Genomic DNA, 18289 nt, shown 5'->3' on the forward strand with positions numbered 1-18289 from the left:
AATACAGATTATTTCATGGCTCAGGAAAGGCAAGGAATAGCTTGTAATTTAGTATTCAGCTCAGGTCTGATCCTGTAAACTTAAAAGGAAGCCAAGGACCGCTGTCTTGATGTTGACATGGCATGTTTAGTCTTGGCCTCCTAGCCCACCTAAGTAGCTAAAGCAGTACGTTTGAGCAGACCATACTCTCTTTAGCAAAGGCTAAATTTAGCGCATTAATCTATTCGGGCAAGTCGGTGTCCGGTATTTTGTTATACTCAGTCACTATCATATTCCTCTATTTTTAATTCATCTTCCTCCATGATTGCTTGAGCTGCAACAGGCTGAGGCTGACTGCAAGGCAGTTCACTTCCACTGCACTGGCTAGAAGAGAGAGGGAATGCATCCAACTCATTCTCACTCGTTCTGTTTTTCTCCATCTGTACAGCCGTCTCCACAGCATGCACATTGGCACCGTCCCCCTCAGAGCTAACAAATAAGTCTGGTATCCCAGGATCTTTGTCAGTAAGCGTTTCAAGCTTTAACCTGTAAAATTACCATTGCAACAATAAGTTACCACACACACAAAAATCTCCTGCTCTCTCACACAGAAACTGCAATAGAAAAGACTGCCCGTGTACCACCCAGGTCACCCTTCTTCACTGGTGCTTAACAGCTTTCACATTTTCTGGTAGTGACACCCTCCATCAATCACAGTTAATTCAAGCTATACACATTCTGTGCTTATATCACTACCTTTGGTATTACGTTTTTACAGCTCTGCACACATCTTCCAGGTATAGATTCTTCTGCCCAGAACTCAACGCAGCACAGCTTACGTGACAGCCTACAGAAGACACAGGAGTTCCTCTCGGGCAAAGGACTGCGCTACGTAGCCTCAGACCACAGCCACAGCAAAATACCAGATAATGTTCGTGCTCCATCACTCCGCAGTACCCACCACTGCTTGAAGTTTCTTCCTTATGGTGACAGTGGTTTTGCTGAGCCTTCCTCACACACATGAACTGGTAACAATTAACTTACTGCCAACAACCCATGGTACATCAGACCCTTTCCAAGCAAAACCAAGGTCTTTTATGACAGGAAGCAATTTAACTTGAAACAGGTAAATAGAAAAAGATTTCTTTACTCAATTTTTTTTCTTTTATTGCATTTATAATTTCTTTTACTATTTGGACTTCTCAATCTTTCTAGCATCTCTATATCAGTACGTTACCAATGTTCCTTTATTATTTTTCCCACTTTACATGAGAATAATAACAACTTACGCAGTTAGTGACAAAAACTCATCCTGACACCAATTCCAGCTGATCAAATACCATGCACTCTCCTCAGTGCCAGCTTTCTTACTATAGTACCATTCCCATTCCATTAAGAAATTACAGAAAATAAATAAAATTTTCTTATTTCCATAGAAGCAGCTGCATGTAAGTTATTTTAAGGACTGTTTAGTAACACAAAACAAATTATTTCCAATTAGGATTCCTGAAGGAAGCAAATGCTTACTAAAATACCTACATTTTTCTATACTTCCTTTCCAAAATAGTGAGCAAATGAAAAAGGATTACCATGTTTTCAGGAGAAAGATAAAGCTCTAAATGACACACACCCAACTTATTTAATGCAGATACAAAATGTTTATCAATATTTAAAGGTATGCTGCAGACAAAATTAACGGTATAAGAAAGTCTACAATTAACATGTAAAGTTAGAAACATTTTGGCTTAGATGAGGGAGACTGCAAAGGAATATACCCATTAAGGACACTTTCTTCCTGACTAGCAACAAAAATGGCTTTTAATACAACTGTTGGAGAACAGGGTTGTTCTTGGGTAATTCTTGTTCTTGGCCTTTACCTTGCAGGCCAGTATTTCATCATTAAACTTGGACAGGAGTATCACAGTGATAAATATGAGATGCTTTGCTGGATGCCGTAACAAACTCTCTTGGTTAAGAGATTAAAGATCCAGCTAACCATGATCTCAATCCTTTATGAGAAACAGACTACCATAATTAACACTCTCTTTAAATTTCAGAGCTATCAAAGTTAGAGAAAAGTAACTGAGGCTTTACTAGTATAAACAATGCCTACGATTCAGAAGGCTCACTAGAGTCACATTATACCACGTCATACCACGTCACCCCATGCTCACTACACAATCTGTAAATAGAGCTCTACAGTCTTGCAGTTGAAATAAAAAGTATTTTTTCAGTATTTAGCATCTAAGACAGAGGAACTTCTGTAGCTATAGTTTTATTTTTAAAAAAAGGCATTCTAAACAAAGACTGTTTTTTTGTAGCCCGATAGGCAAAAATTCCACAAAATAAAAACCAGTGCTGCCATCTAATTTCAGAGGAAGTACTCATTAAAATATTTTGTAGTTCCATAGGCATACAACTGCTTGAAAGGAAATAATTCCCTGTGATATTTTCTTTCTTGCACCTCTAACACACGTGAACACAGAATGTTCTACCAAAATTCCAGATTAATGTTTATGTCATGCTGAACAATAGGCAAAGTGCACTACACTCTTTGCATCAATTCAGTTTTATTTTCACATAAGTGTTTTTGATTGTAAAAGAAATATTGGATTCAGATCATACAGTGGAGAAACACAGATACATCTAGGACAGAGCTAATACTTGATACAATGCAAAAGAAAGCTAAACAAAGATTAAAAGCAAGACTATAGTAAAAATGTTGCTATTAACATTGTATTGATAAATAGACTTGAATTGGAAAAAGTTTTAACAAGCAAAATATAAAATTGTAATGCTACAAGTGAGGGAAAATGTCACCTCATAGATGAAAATTGAAGATGCTTCTCTATGAAAGGGTTCTTTTCCTCAATATATTAAGAAAGAAAAAAAGTTTCACTTTCTTTAAGAAAAGACAGAAGTCAACTTTACCTCCCAAAATGTCTTTTCAGCGGTAGCCTCCCAACGTCTTGGATAAAAGCAATCTGAGCTAAGAACAAAGAATCACCAGTGTCATATTGAGTAGATCATAATGCACGTACAATTAAACATACTGCAAAATAAATAATTCATTAGTTTGGTCAAGTATTCCTGTATATATTTGCAATATTTTGGATACCAAAACACTGTGCACACATGTATGTGAGGTTTTTTTCCAAACGGTTTACCACATTAGCAAAATATATTTACAAAATATATTTTTTAATGAGGCAAAAGCACAGATAGTATTGACATTTTGGATTACAAATTTTTTTCCGTATGCATTAATTACAAAAAAAGAGCCCAAGCTCAAGAGTTACACCCATCTTACCCTGGTTTCTCATCGGATTTGCTAACATAGCAAGATAAGGCAATAGCTCTGTCTGAAGACACTCAGGTGGTAAACAAAAGCTTGAAAACAGAGATTTTGCAGCAAGGCAGTTTTCTTGATACTGTAAGGGTTGAGGGAAAAACAAACAGAAGTAAAAAAAACCCTAGTAAATCATTATTAATGTAGATATTCTGTACGATAAAAGACAGACTTCCTTATTGCCTGCTAGATGACTACACACAAGCTAGTGAAAATTGAGACCAGAAAAAAAGATAAGTAGTTAGACTTAACTTACACAGATCCTAAAAATGGTAAATTCCTTCATTTTTGCCTTGTGCTGGGCATTAGAATTTCCAGAAAATATTTCTCCCTTGATTATAGAATTCCCCACCCATCTAGGCCAGTATTTTTTGCCAGGTACAGCAAGAGAAGTATTAGTTCAAACATAAAAAAATTGCCAAGAGCGTCGATATCTCACGAACAAGCTATTTCTGAGAAACATGTAACAGCAGCGATTTGTTAAACTTACACAACAGCTTAATGTGATTCAAACTGCACAAAAACTGAAGCTTACTTTCAGGAATACTCAATAGTATTTCAACAGTAATTGTGCCTCCATTAACTTAGGATTAAGACTTTCCCAGCAGTATGCCAACCTGGACACAGGAATCAGACTTTGTCAGAGGCATCCAACTTATTTTTCCATTGAAGGAATAATATAAATGTAACTCTTTGAGCAAGTGCTTTTTCGAAGTATCTTATATCAAAATAGGACATTTGACACATTTAGCACTGTGAGCAAATATCTATACTACTCAATTGTCACACCTGACAAAAAAAAAAATTACCTTTTTATTGATGAAGAACCACTGGGGTTTGTGTAAAGGTCGGAACCCCATCCCTCCTTGGTGGTGGGCAAAGGCTCTGGATGTATTTGAATGTATCACGCCTCGGGTAGCCACAGATGCGCTATATTTTTCCATCATAAGCCGTGTCTAAGACAGAAATCAGGCATTATGTGAATTCAAGGTCTCTATACACTGTGTGTCATTTGAACAAAAGCACACTCTGGTTGCAGTGACATGACAGACCCAGAATATGTTTAGAATTACTGTGAAACTTTTACTCAAAGCAGCTGAATGAAAAAGCTAGCTCAATTATTTCAGGAAAAAGGCATATAGACTTCAACACATTTGTAGCATAAATTTGTTCTACTTAAAAATACTCTATAGAATATTTTACAAACACTATAACCCTATAATAAAATACGTAACAGAAATTGGACAAAAAGTTGGACCTGTATATCTTCTACAGTTGATGTACTTTAGCATTCATTAACAATTCACTGCCACATACACTGTAAGCTTGCAGTAACCATTCATAAACACTTAGAGAAAAGTCTAGAAGCTCAATGTCAGAGTATTCAAAAAAGTATTCATGTATAAAAAGATGACACTTACACTCCAATTACTACAAAGGACATCAGCAGTGCTCAAATATTCACTAGCTCTCACTACATCATCGATATCAGAAAAAAAGTCTACAAAGTTCTGGTGAAGGTATAAATTAAACATGCTTCCAGATATATGCGATTTTTCCACAATATCCTATTAGGGAAAAAAAATAATTAAAAATTCAAGTTTTACACAGTGTATAAGGAAAAGTATCCTATAAAAGTTACGATACATTTAAATGGTTAGGTAGCTGGCACACATGATCTACAAAGTGACATGTATCTACAAAAGGGAGGCTGGTTTGCTCCCAGAGAAGGCTAACGGTGGGGTTGGAGGGACAGAAGCCATTGCTGCCTTCAGCTTTCTTAATGGGTGGTAACAGAAAGGTGAACTTGGACTCCTCTTGGCAATGCACAGCAAAAGGATGAGAGTCTGCAGCAAGGCAAAGTCCACCTTCACAAGTCCATTAGTGAGGTGAGAGCATCTTTATCTCTGGAGATACTCGGAACTCAACAGATCAAGAGCCTGGGAACTTAATCTACCTTTGAAGTTAGCCTCCAGAGGTCCCTTACAGATTACCCTATAACTTAAGACAGACTGAATACACATATATTAAGATCAGTGACAAAACCATTGTGCCTGAGAATTTGCATCAATCACTTAAGAGTTTGTTTTGTTTTTTTCAAACCAAACTAGAATCAAGCAGTCATTGCAGATGTACCTCAGGCTGAATAAGCAAGGTGTCTCGACGGTATTCTGATAAGTGAGCAGGCAGCTGAGGAAATTCTGACACTGGTTCTCCTACAAAGGATTTTAAAATCTTTAGTTTTTTTAGTATCAGAAACTTTGTTACGTTTCTGCATATAATCAAAAAAGCCAGAAGAAAAAGACCTAAATTTCAGATTTAAATATTCAAAATTAGAATAAAAATCAGAGAGGAGAAAGAACAGACATGTATAACTGCATGAATAGTAGTTTTCACATATATTGAGCATCATTTTTAGCAACTGTCAACTCTACCAGCAACTAGATTACACCATTTTCAGGTCCTAGAAAGCTCTTGATGCAGGCATAAGTATTTAATTGTACAGTCAATATTATATAGTCAACAACACATAATTAGTAAATTACACTTCATGTAACAAATTCCATCTAATTATTCTCATATTCCCTCATTTCACTATTTCTCCTCAGTTGATTTGGGAAATTATATTGTGAATTATTACAGCCAATGGCATTATGGATCCTAATTTAGCTGAGTGCAGATAGTTCTAGTTTAATAAATACCAAATGCTTATGAATTATAGTTTTTAAATGTAAAAAAACCAGTACTGTAACCACACACAGGGAGCAGAAAGGTTCTGTATATTTACAGAATCTAAGTGTAGAAAAAGCAGAACTTTCAGTAGTAGTAAGGTGGAAAGTAATTTGGAGGGGTGGAAAAGGAGACAGGGTATGACAGAGAAGTGGAAGAAGTTTTCAGGTCAGAAAGGAGAGAGCACGTCTGTTAAAGGGAAACAGAGAGTTGAGATGAAAAGACAGCAGATACAAAATTAAGGGAAGCAGTAGCTATGAGGCTGCAGGGCTGTCCTGTAACCTTTAGGAATACAAACAAGTACAGAACATAACTTTACAACAATGTACAATTCCGCACAAAAGCATAATTTGCTGTTGTACAGAGTAACAAATGTTGTGGCTATCTATTTAGCTTTGTGTGCACTGCAACACATGGACCTAATGCAACTAGAGTTATGTAATTTTTTTACAAACATGTAGTACATCTTAATGAAACATTTATTTACCTAATACATAAAGATAGCTGCAATTGCAGTTACCACAAACTTTTACTAGTTTTTATACGCTTATTAATGACAAAACATGTGAATTAGAACTCACCCTAAGCCTTACTTTAGCAAATCTTGCTATTAGCGGTTGACATGCTTTACCCATTGCAAGGAAGAGTAAGTCAAAGTTTTCTTACTTTTGCAGTAAATTATTTTCCCCAGAGCATGGAAAAGAAAGATGGAAGCATCTTTGCCACCAATAGCTTGTATCTCCTGGTCTTCTGAAGTATCAGATTTACTTTCCTTTCTTACTTTAGATACTGCTGCTGCTTCACATTTTAGTGTGGAGCTCCTTTTCTTCCTTGACCAAAACTCCTTCTCCAATGAGCAGTCTATCAATACAAGCAAAAATACAATCAGGAAAAAGTACATGAATATAAAAAGTTTTCTATTGTATTGCTACTGCTAATGTTCTAAACAAATTAAAAAAAAAAAAAACACAAACAGAAAAGGTTATATAAATAGGGGCACTAAAATAAAACTCATTTATTAGGAAGGCAACCCAGTCACCTAAACTAGCATGCTTCATTCCACTTCTGTCTCTTAAGCTACAGCTAAGGTGCCAAGTACTTTCCTGAATAACAAATATCCATCTCTTAAAAAAGCTAGTGTTCTCGTTTATTCATTCTAGTTCTGATGCATCCCCAACTTGCCTTTCTTAAAAATGTCTTCTTTATAAAGTACAAGTGCAAATATATGTAAATGGTATTTCAGTTACATTCTGTTCATTTATCAATTTTTCTTCTGTTTGCATTATCTGTATGATATCCTCACTGAAACATAAGGCAGCAAAGAAAACCTTTCATTTAGGTGTTTCTTCCAACAGCCTACTAATTTCCACAATGTTTTGTGCGCCAAGCAATAAAACCTTTCTTCTAACCTAACTTAAACATTTTCACCCACAATTTGATTTAGTGGCAGGTGAATGTTCTTTATCAAACTAAGAGAATTTATCTTTTAAGTATTTACCTTCCTCTTCTCCCACAATTACCATGGATCCATTTTACCCACTAATATTACCAAAGTGAATGTATCACTTACGTTTACACACATACACAAATGAAGAAAGAAATTACATGTATAAAACCTGATACTGCATTCTCAGGAGATCAACAAGGAATTGAGGTGTCTCCAAAATTTACAAAATATCATTGGCTGCCATCATTTACCTTACTGAAATACCTGAACAACTAAAAAATTTCTATTCAACATGAAGGCAGCTCTTCTCAATCTGTTAAGAGAAAATGCAAGAAGAGAATGTTCAGGTTGGTATGACTTGAGTACATGATTCTGAGATGGCATGTACAGAAGCCGCCAAGCCCTATGCCTTTGTTCTCTCCCAAGTTCTCTTTATAACTCTCAAACTCTCATGTTTTTACATTTGCAATGTAATTTATTAAAAATTGCACAAACTGGTCATTTTAAGACTATTTAGATTTTCTAGAGTATGTATGTAGCAGTGAGCAACTGCAAACTTTGCTCAGGTCTCATCAACCTACTAGTTATTAACTTGATGGCATTATCATCAAAATGGAAAACCACTTTCCTCACTGCGAGGAATTTTTTTATTTTTCTGATTAACACAGAACAATACAAACTTACTATACTAGAAGACAGCATCAGAAGAATTTAGTTGCCACATTTGCAAGTTAAACCTAGAAACCTGACTCTCTCCCTCATGTTATTTGACAAACACAGCTAATTCCAACATACTCTAAAACTCAAAGTACAACACTCCCTCTTACAACAAGGACTTGAAACTATGTTTAATCCTGTATTCTACGAGCCCATTTTCTATTTGCAAGGTGGATGGGAGAGAAAAATCAGTAAAAACAAGATCATTGCTACCTTTACAACACACAGCAGAAAACAACTGTTGAATTCACTTCCTTATTTCTAGGTTGAATGTAAATGCTGGCACCATCTAATGGTTCTTAGCATGAACTACAAATGCCAGAGTACTGCTTTTAAAAATCACGGATTATGTAACTTGAATACATTTGTTTCTTAAGAATTATTGACTTCTAATGCTTATAAAAGACATGACAGTAAGTCTCCTGTTTTCTTTCAAAGTTGTAACATTTAAAATTATCCCAAACTAAGACTGATTTGAGCACTGTCCAACCAGTACTTTGAAGACTACTAAAACACTAAACACTGAACTTCAAAAGTTATTATAATACACACCATAACTTCATAGTAACCCATGCCACCTCACAGCTTTTCAATTTACCAACAGCTGCAGGAACTCCAAAGCAAAATCAATCAGTACAGAAGTGCTGTATACAAAGTCAATGGGCTGTTTCAGAAACGCTTTAAGAGTAGAGGTAAGGACATGGAGAAGTGTAAGAACCAAGCATTGAAAATATCCCTTTCAAATTAAGGTTGCATCATAAAAGCTTTCAACAGCAAACACACACCAATAGCAAAAGATATAAAGAAGAAAAGAGGGCATTTTATTAAATTACATCAACACATACGTAGGAGATGTTACGCAGTTTTAGGACTACATATAACAGTCATAAAATGGAAAGTTTTCAGCTTAAAAAAAACCAAACCAACAACCCACAACTTTGTGCCTTTTATTCCTGCTCCAGAACAGCATGTCAAAAATGTTTTGCACACCTCACCTAGCTGTTGCTGCAACAGTGAACAGAATACCTCTACAGCAGAAATGGTCACAACATCATTCAATTAACAGAATCCTAGGTACTTACCTTTCATAGAAGAAAACTGAAGACTGTTTATTGCACTTCTTATATCACCTGAACAACCTCTGCAAAGCAACTCCAGAGAAGTTTTGTCAAGAGTGTAATTTTTTTCTCTGTTCTACAAGGAAAAGCAACAGTCAAAGTAATAAGAAAAAATAGGAAAAGGAATATTTTAATATTATTCTGGCTGTGAGGACCCACCTCTGACACACACCATAAACAGACTACGTCAGCATCCACCATGTGCTCAAATCGTGTCATACTGCTAACTTTAAAACATTTAATCCATTTAAGCACATTGCCACATTCTAAATAGCAATATTAAAGAGAATAATGCACATAATTCTTCGCAATGTGTCACTAAAAGGTTGCAAGGGTTGTAATCAAAACAGTTCAGGAATAATACAGGATTTAGGTTCATGACCTTTCTGGGCCTTGCTGGATACAATGAAAATTACTTCTATTCCTATTACTGGTTTCATAGATATAGTTTCTGTAATAGGCAAAAGAATTTTCAGAAATAACTTTGAAGACTCAGACTGAGGATCAAGCGGAACTAATTAAAAACAAAACATCGTTCAAAATTTTTTCCTTGTTTTCTACTGGAAGGTATTGGTGGGATTTTTTGGAGGGGATGTGAGGGGCTGCTATCAAAGATCAAACAAATACAGTAATAAATATAAATAACATATTTCAGATATAAAAGTCTGAAATCTTTTGGTCTTAGCACTGCACAGAAGTTATCAGTTCACAACTTACCATACTAGCTTCTGTTGCAGCTATTCTATTAAGAACTTTCATCACATTTGTTGGTGCAACAGGCTTGAAACTGTTGAATTTCATTTAAAAAAAATTAATTAGTTTTTGACTTCTCATTTATTTCAATCAAGTTTTAATGAGATAAAAGATCTTACCTAATATTGCATATACACAACTCCTCTAGAATTTCTGTTGGGAATAGTAACCTCTGGTTGCTGTCTCCACTGAAGTTATCCGAGATTATAAATATAAGGGGACATCTACTTGTACGAACAAATCTCCTAAATTGAAAAACAAGCAAGTATGACAAGAATCAAACTCCAGTTTACTGCCAGTGGCTAAAGCTAATCATTAAAAACTTATTTGTAACTGACCTGAGAATTTCATGTAGACTACTTGGGTCTCGATAGAATTGGTTAGGTATGTCCTGTTCAAAACAAATTAACTGCTGTCATTATATTCAGATGTGAATATTCTCTCCCACAGACTGACTGTTATGGCACAATACGTTGCTCCACATTTTTTCTTCCTAGTTAGCTTGCTTTCAACTAAATTTGAATGCGGCTAGCACTGAAGATAACCAGGAGGAAAAAAAACACAAAGGAAAAAAACAACCAAAGCATAGTATTCTTTCTTTCATTATAGAAACCAATACTAAAAAAAACCCCATTTTCCTTCTGTCCTTGTTTCCTAAGAAACAGCCTTGGGTGATAACATTGCCTGCTACACAGCATTTACTCAGAGGATAAACACTCAAGGTAGCAGGTCCACTGCAGAAAAGGGCAGGATATACTACTTGCTATATGAGAAGACCTACACAAGAAAGTGACTTTATGAAGAGAAGTCACAGAAAACTATGCTTCCTAAACTCTGCTGCACATCACATTACTCAGCTAGAATTTTTGTCTAATCTGCTCTTTTCCTTGAAAGTTTACAGGCAACTTGACTTACTAAATTCCTCTCAGAAAAAGATGAAAAGCTCAGAAATGCTATTGAAACACACTCCTGAATAAGTAAAAATAAAGTCTTTTCCTGTACCTCCCATTATGGCTTACAAACCCTCAGAGTTCACGTATCTGCCCTAAATAACACCCTCCGCATTAAGACCAAGGAATGCTAAATTTCAAGTACTTTCCAACTCTGTTAATTCTCATGTATCTTCTACAGTCTCCTGTATCCTTAAGTAACACGAGTAGTGGGTTCTTCCCCCCCCTTCCTGTTTATACACATATATATTTCTAGAAAGCTAATCACACAGAAACATGGGTATGACTTTTCAATATTGTTTTGATCTACTTTGTGTACAGAAATAAGTAATGGCGTATCAAAAACTAGTCTCTAATTTCTGCCTGACTACTAGCTTATATAATTTAACTGCAGGTAAAACTTGGTTCTAGACTGCTGTAAACTCTAAAAAAGTACGAACGAACTCATCTGCAGTAAAGCAGACTAATTTTTGGCAACACCAATCCACAAGCTGAAGCTAGTTAGCATGTCAATATTATAACAAAAGGTATTGTTTTCAAAACAAGATTTCACAAGTTTTCACTTACTTCAATAAGAATAAGCTTTTTATCATTTTCTGAGGACTCCCCAAGCATCTGAAGTTTGTTATACTTATTTGCTCTTAATAGAAAATCTTGAAAGAGAGCTGCTTGGGCCTGACTCGGAAACGTATGAAAATTTGAGTCTGAAAAAGAAAACTAATTAAAAGTATGTATCCTATATTATACCAAGTAGAAGATAAAATACCCACAAGAACTAATACCCATCCATGCTATTTTCTGACAGTATCCACTGAACACCAGCAGTCAAGTCCTTTGGCAAACACATGACAAATACAACAACATTTTTAAAGGGTAGAATTCAATTGAGGGCCCAGAAGAAGACAGACTTACCTCTTTTTACTTAATCAGCTCAAATGATATCCAGGCTACTACATTGCTCTCTATACTGTTTTGAATTGCAAATTATTTTGGAGTAAACACTGTAAAAAAATTAAATCCCTTTTGATAAAAAAACAAAAGAAAGATTCTTATTAAACGCTAAGGATTTGACTTACATGGATGTGAATCTGACTTCATATGTGACAGACCAAAAAGAATAAAAAATACAGAATACAAGAGTCTCAAAAGTAACAAGAAGGAAAAAAAAAGAAAAAACCAAAATACTTACCCTGGTCAAACATATTTCTTAAGTCTTCTTTTGTGAAGTCTAAAGGTACTGGATTGGTCCATTCTTGCACCTGAACACCAAGATCTTTTGCTAATATTTGTATAGTTGCAGTCTTTCCACTTCCAGAAGGACCAGTTAGCAGTAAAACAGAGCCACCCTGCCACAGTGAGGGGGAAAAAAAAAAATAAATAAAAGAAATCCCAAACATGTTAAAGACTGAAAGCTAGCTGAAGATTAATATTGGTTGAATTTCTTCTATAGTTTCTCTGGTAATGATTCTTTTCCCAATAAAAGATGAGTTAAATATTTTGTGTTATTAGTTTACCTGTTGAGTATTCAGATTGAAAGAGCTAGACCAGAACTCTGAAAGCCTTGCTCTCAGTTTTTAATGTATCTGCTTAGTTAATGGCACACCATGTAGGCCAACATAATAAATACTGAAATGGAGAATTGGGTCTGAAAAACACTAGGCAAGATTGGTAAATTATGCATGTGTCTAAGAATGCCTCTTACCAATCAAGAGGTTAAAAACATCTTATTATATCAAGTCAGTGCAACTAGAAATTTGCCAAGATACTTAAAATTAGTCTGTAGGAAATAAAATGCAGTTACTAGCGCACACTGAAGAGCTATTAATTTCTGAGTAACCAGAATCCACATCTTAGAATCACAGAATCATTAAGGTTGAAAAAAACATTTAAGATCATCAAGTCCAACCGTCAGTGCAACACCACCATGCCCACTAAACCATGTCCTGAAGTGCCACTTTGAACACCTCCTGTGATGGTGACTCGACCACTTCCCTGGGCAGCCTGTTCCAATTCTTGACCATTCTCTCTGTAAAGATATTTTTCCCCAAGATCCAGTCTAAACCTCCCTTGGCACAACTTGAGGCCATTTCCTCCCATCTTGTCGCTAGTTACTTGGGAGAAGAGACCAACACCCACCTCGCCACAACACCCTTTCAGGTAGTTGTAGAGAGCGATAAGGTCTCCCCTCAGCCTCGTCTTCTCCAGACTAAACAACCCCAGTTCCCTCAGCCTCTACTCATAAGACTTGTGCTCCAGACACCTCACCAGCTTCGTTGCCCTTCTCTGGACACGCTACCAGCAACTCAATGTCCTTCTTGTAGGGAGGGGCCCAACACTGAACACAGGATTCGAGGTGCGGCCTCACCAGTGCCGAGTACAGGAGCACAATCACTTCCCTACTGCTGGCCACACTATTGCTGATACAGGCCAGGAGGCTGTTTGCCTTCTTGGCCACCTGGGCACACTGCCAGCTCATGTTCAGCCAGCTGTCAACCAGCACCCCCAGGTCCTTTTCTGGCAGGCAGCTCTCCAGCCACTCCTCCCCAAGCCTGCAGCATTGCATGGGGTTGTTGTGTCCAAAATGCAGGACCCTTGGCTTTATTAAACCCCATACAGTTGACCTCAGCCCATCGACCCAGCCTGTCCAGATCCCTCTGCAGAGCTCTCCTACCCTCCAGCAGATGAACACTCCCACCCAACTTGGTGTCGCCTGCAAACTTACTGAGGGAGCACTCGATCCCCTCATCCAGATCATCAATAAAGATATCAAACAAGACCGGCCCCAGAACTGAGCCCAGAGGAACATGGCTTGTGATCAGCCGCCAACTAGATTTAACGCCATTCACCACAACTCTCTGGGCTCGGTCATCCAGCCAGTTCTTTACCCAGCGAAGAGTAAACCTGTCTAAGCCATGAGCTGCCAGTTTCTCCAGGAGAATGCTGTGGGAGACGCTGTCAAAGGCTTTACTAAAGTCCAGGTAGACAACGTGCACAGCCTTTCCCTCATCCACTAGGCGGGTCACCTGGTCATAGAAGGAGATCAGGTTGGTCAAGCAGGACCTGCCTTTCATGAACCTGTGCTGGCTGGGCCTAATCCTGAACATGCCCTGTGAGCGCCCTTCAAGATGAACCTCTCCATGATCTTCACCAGTATGGAGGTCAGGCTGACAGGCCTGTAGTTCCTGGGATCCTCCTTCTGGCCTTTCTTGTAGATGGTCGTCACATTGGCAAGCCTCCAGTCTTCTGGGACCTCCCCTGTTAACCAGGACTGCTGATAAATGATGGAGAGTGGTTTGGCAAGCTCCTCAGCCAGCTCCCTCAGTAGTCTTGGGTGGATCTCATCAGGGCCCAGAGACTTGTGGGTGTCCAGGTGGCTTAACAGGTCCTTAACTGTTTCCTGCTGGATTATGAGGAGCTTATTGTGCTCCCCATCCCTGCCTTCCATCTCAGGGGGCTGAATACCCTGCGGATACCTGGTCTGGCTATTAAAGAAAGCAATAAGTATCTCAGCCTTATCCTCATCCTTGGAGACAATGTTCCCCGCCATATCCAGTACGGGATGGAGATTCTCCTTGCCTCTCTTTTTGTTGTTAATGTATTTGTAAAAGCATTTTTTGTTATCCTCTACAACCGTGGTCAGACTGAGTTCTAGCCGGGCTTTCGCCTTTCTAATTTTGTCCCTGCTTGACCTGATGAGATCCTTGTACTCTTCTTGAGTTGCCTGCCCCTTCTTCCAACGGTGATCAACTCTCCTCTTTTCCCTGAGTCCCAGCAAAAGCTGCCTGTTCAGCCAGGCTGGTCGTCTTCCCTGCCAGCTCTTCTTACAGCACATGGGGACCGCCTGTTCCTGCATCTTTAAGATCTCCTTCTTGAAGACTGTCCAGCCTTCCTGGACCCCTTCGCCCTTCAGGACTGTCTCCCAAGGGACTCTCTCAACCAGTGTCTTGAACAGGCCAAAGTCTGCCCTCCAGAAGTCCATGGTAGTGGTTTTGCTGACCCCTCTCCTTACTTCACCAAGAAAAGCAGCATAAGCCCAAAACAAACTTACAAGCTTTAATCTGTGTTCTTAACAATTTTCTTATAAAGCAATAGATACCGAATCCCTACCTAGAAGTTAAGGTTTTTCTCTGAAATTAAAATAAAATTGAATCTAGCTTTTTTGCATGGTTTTATATCTCTAGCTGCTAATTTTAGCAAGATTACCTGCTTTGACTGCCTCTGAAATACGTGTGTTTTTAACCAGGTTTGAACTTCTTCAATTTTCTTCTTTTGCACAGCAAGGTCATTCTAAAACAAGATTGAAATATATGAAATGCGTACACATCTTGGTTTGTAAGACTGTAATGCTAAGATTCAAAAACAGAATATACGCTGACTAAAACACTAACAGACATGGATGTGTATATTCCTGTTACATGTTTATGCTATGTAGAAGTAAATGCAACAGTTAAGGATAGTAATTTCAGCCTGCTTCCTCAAACAACCAATTTTCCATTGCTTGCAGTTGGGAAATAATGAATTATGTATTGTTATTCCTCAGGTAACAACATTGCAATCTTGCCTGTTTGTGTCAACATGCTTTACAGCTATGCTGGAGTTGATACTTTTTTAGGCTCTACTGACTCTAGTATTACACAGATTTTTGGAACTTCTGCAAATCTCATGCAGCTTATTTGTCTTCTAGCCTTGTAACTCAATTCCTCTCCAGAGATGAGCTATTAAATATTTAAATATGAAATACAAGTACTACACTAACTTACTTACATCAACCAGCGCTCAAATCTAAGAGAGAGTTAACACACATGCTAATACCTCTGAGACACACTCTGAAAAAGCTGTTCCACGAGCAGAGACAGTGACAACAGGTTTACTATAGATTTGAGTCCTTTCTCCTTGAAGCCCTAAGGAACCACAGTAGCCTCCAAGTCACACCTAAGATGCATCAGGCAAGCAAGAGAGAGTGCAAACTGCCATTGGTCAAAGTAGTCTGAACATGTAAACAGATCAGCTAACTGCTTTCCCATAACATGCAACATAGTTTCTATTATCTTTCCCATAATGAGTGCACTAACTCAGTTCTCTCTTCTTTCTTCAGCTGTGGGTTTTCTTAGTACTTGGAGCTGTCAGATCTGGCTGAAATTCAATAACAGATTCCAAACTTTAGAAGTGGGTGGAGAGAAACAACATTTCATCAGTACCTTTATCTCCTTAGGAAGCCTGGGGAAAAATGCATCTCCTAGAGCTAAATAGTTCATTAAAAAGCTTAGCTACAGGCAGTAAGTAAATCAAAGTAATACTTCACTGCCATAATAAAGTAGGGTATACTTAGAACACAACCAATACAGATCATGAACAGAACCACAACATGTTACACTATAATGTTACTACTACATTAACACTTAAAATAACTCTCACACCTGAGTTTCAGGTTTGTATCTATCTACCCATGGCTCATCTTGAGATTGGCTCCAGTTTTGTCTGGGCTTGTTACAAGGCAGATTCACTGAAGACAACTTTGCTCTTTTTCTGGGCAGAACTTTGGTTTTGCTACTTTCTGGCACAGAAGACAGGTCTTTCTTCTTCTGGTGCCGGTTTCTTCCAGAGTTGCCTTCTAGTAGCTTCACGGGAATGGCACTAGAAGAAATATTTGTGTTTCCAAAGAAGTCATCAAATGAATGCTCCAACCAATCTGTTACCTGGTAAAATACAAACATTTTGCTATTAATGTAACACTTTCCTCCTGTTGATTTGGCACAGTTATCTCTTGAAAATTGGAGATTTTTTATCAAGTGTATATAGGAGTATTTTGTACATGTAAAGAACTTCATTAGCTTTGAAAGACATACTACTAGTTAGCAATAAACACAGGCACTGACACTTTGTGAATGTGTCAATTATATGCTGCTTCAGTATTAAAAAAAGCTACACCTTACACATCATGATAAGAGTATTTTGTAGCCAACTGGCAAATGAGAACAACTTGAAAATTCTACAAACACACATTCAAACTAAAGAAATAAAATTAAAACAGAGAGAAGAATGAAAAAACTAGCATAAGAGAGATAAAAATTAAAAAATAGCATAAGCTTATTTATACCATTTTTACGTTAAGGTCATGTTCATGTTGTCTCTGCATAGTTTTCACTATGTGGCTTTTTTTTTTCTTTTGTCAACATTTACAATGCAGCCATTTCTGCTTAAAAGTTTAAAAAGACAATAGAGAAAAATTATTAAATGAAGTATTATATTTGTTTGCTGTCTGAGGAAGCTTAGACTGATCTAGAATTAGGCTGTCACATGTATCAGAAGTCTGTTTGACAATGACAAGAAACAAAAACTGCTAATAGTGTCAATATTTAATTCTGGATTTGAGAAATACCCTGCTAGGCCAGGTGTACAGCCCAAAATAGTACCACAGTGGTCACACGCTCTCCACTGCTAACAACTGCACAATAACCTTTTAGCATAGGAACTGTAACAGTCCACATGCTGAAACACACTTCTGTGAAAACAGGACACAATAGACATGTAATCTCAAAAAAAGCCTCTGAGCACTCTACAATTTACATGTCTTCCAAGTTATTACAACAGACCGTTACCAGACAAGAGATTACCTGACAGTAAGAGGCATTAGCAACTGGGAAAAAAGATTTGTCTCTGCACCATTTGCTTTTAACGTTATTCTGATAAAACCTATTTTTAGTTGAATTTGCATATTTACCAGCAGGCCTGATACCACCGTGTGAGCGGGTTTCCTTTTTACACATTGCACCAGTAAATAAGAAAATAAGCATCTTACACATGGGGGGGGGGCGGGGAGCAGCTGAAGAGGAACTGCCAACACAGAGACCAAGAAATAATTACTGGGCCTAAGAATACTGCTAATCGGAACCCTCAGGGCGGACCTGCGGCCGCAGCCTGCCCCGGGTGACGGAACAGCGCCCAGGAACCCCTCATCCGATCGCCTATCCCACCGCGGCCTACCTCCGCCGGCGCCGCCTGCCTTCCCGAGCTGCTTCCAGACATCCTCAGCCAGGGCGGGGCCCATCCGCCGTGCGGCCCGAGGGGAAAGGCCTGCTCCCGGGGCGGCCGGCACCGAGGCAGGACCCGAGCAGGCTAAGGCGGCAGCGAGACCCTGCGGGCCGAGCCCCCTCACGCCGGACCTCCGGACTCCCGGGTCCTTTTCCGCCGCCGGCTCTTAGCTGTCTGCGGCGCGCCTGCCTGCCTCCCTGCCCGGCGGGCCGGC

At 38.3% G+C, this 18289-nt stretch overlaps 1 protein-coding gene across 1 annotated transcript; it reads right to left on the reverse strand.

Annotated features, from left to right (window-relative positions):
• Positions 1-257: 257 nt before the first annotated feature.
• Positions 258-18069, reverse strand: RAD17 (RAD17 checkpoint clamp loader component; the record flags this gene model as incomplete). The annotated part of the gene is made up of 16 exons (XM_082013231.1): positions 258-525; positions 2911-2968; positions 3290-3410; positions 4138-4284; positions 4750-4896; positions 5465-5544; positions 6725-6919; positions 9305-9416; positions 10058-10127; positions 10213-10338; positions 10432-10484; positions 11611-11747; positions 12233-12389; positions 15247-15330; positions 16461-16739; positions 18028-18069. The coding sequence occupies 16 exons, from the start codon at positions 18067-18069 to the stop codon at positions 258-260; spliced, it is 2076 nt and encodes a 691-aa protein (XP_081869357.1).
• Between the last annotated feature and the right edge of the window lie 220 nt (positions 18070-18289).

Source organism: Phaethon aethereus (assembly GCF_964289735.1).
Source record: "Phaethon aethereus genome assembly, chromosome: Z".
Taxonomy (NCBI): Eukaryota; Metazoa; Chordata; class Aves; order Phaethontiformes; family Phaethontidae; genus Phaethon; species Phaethon aethereus.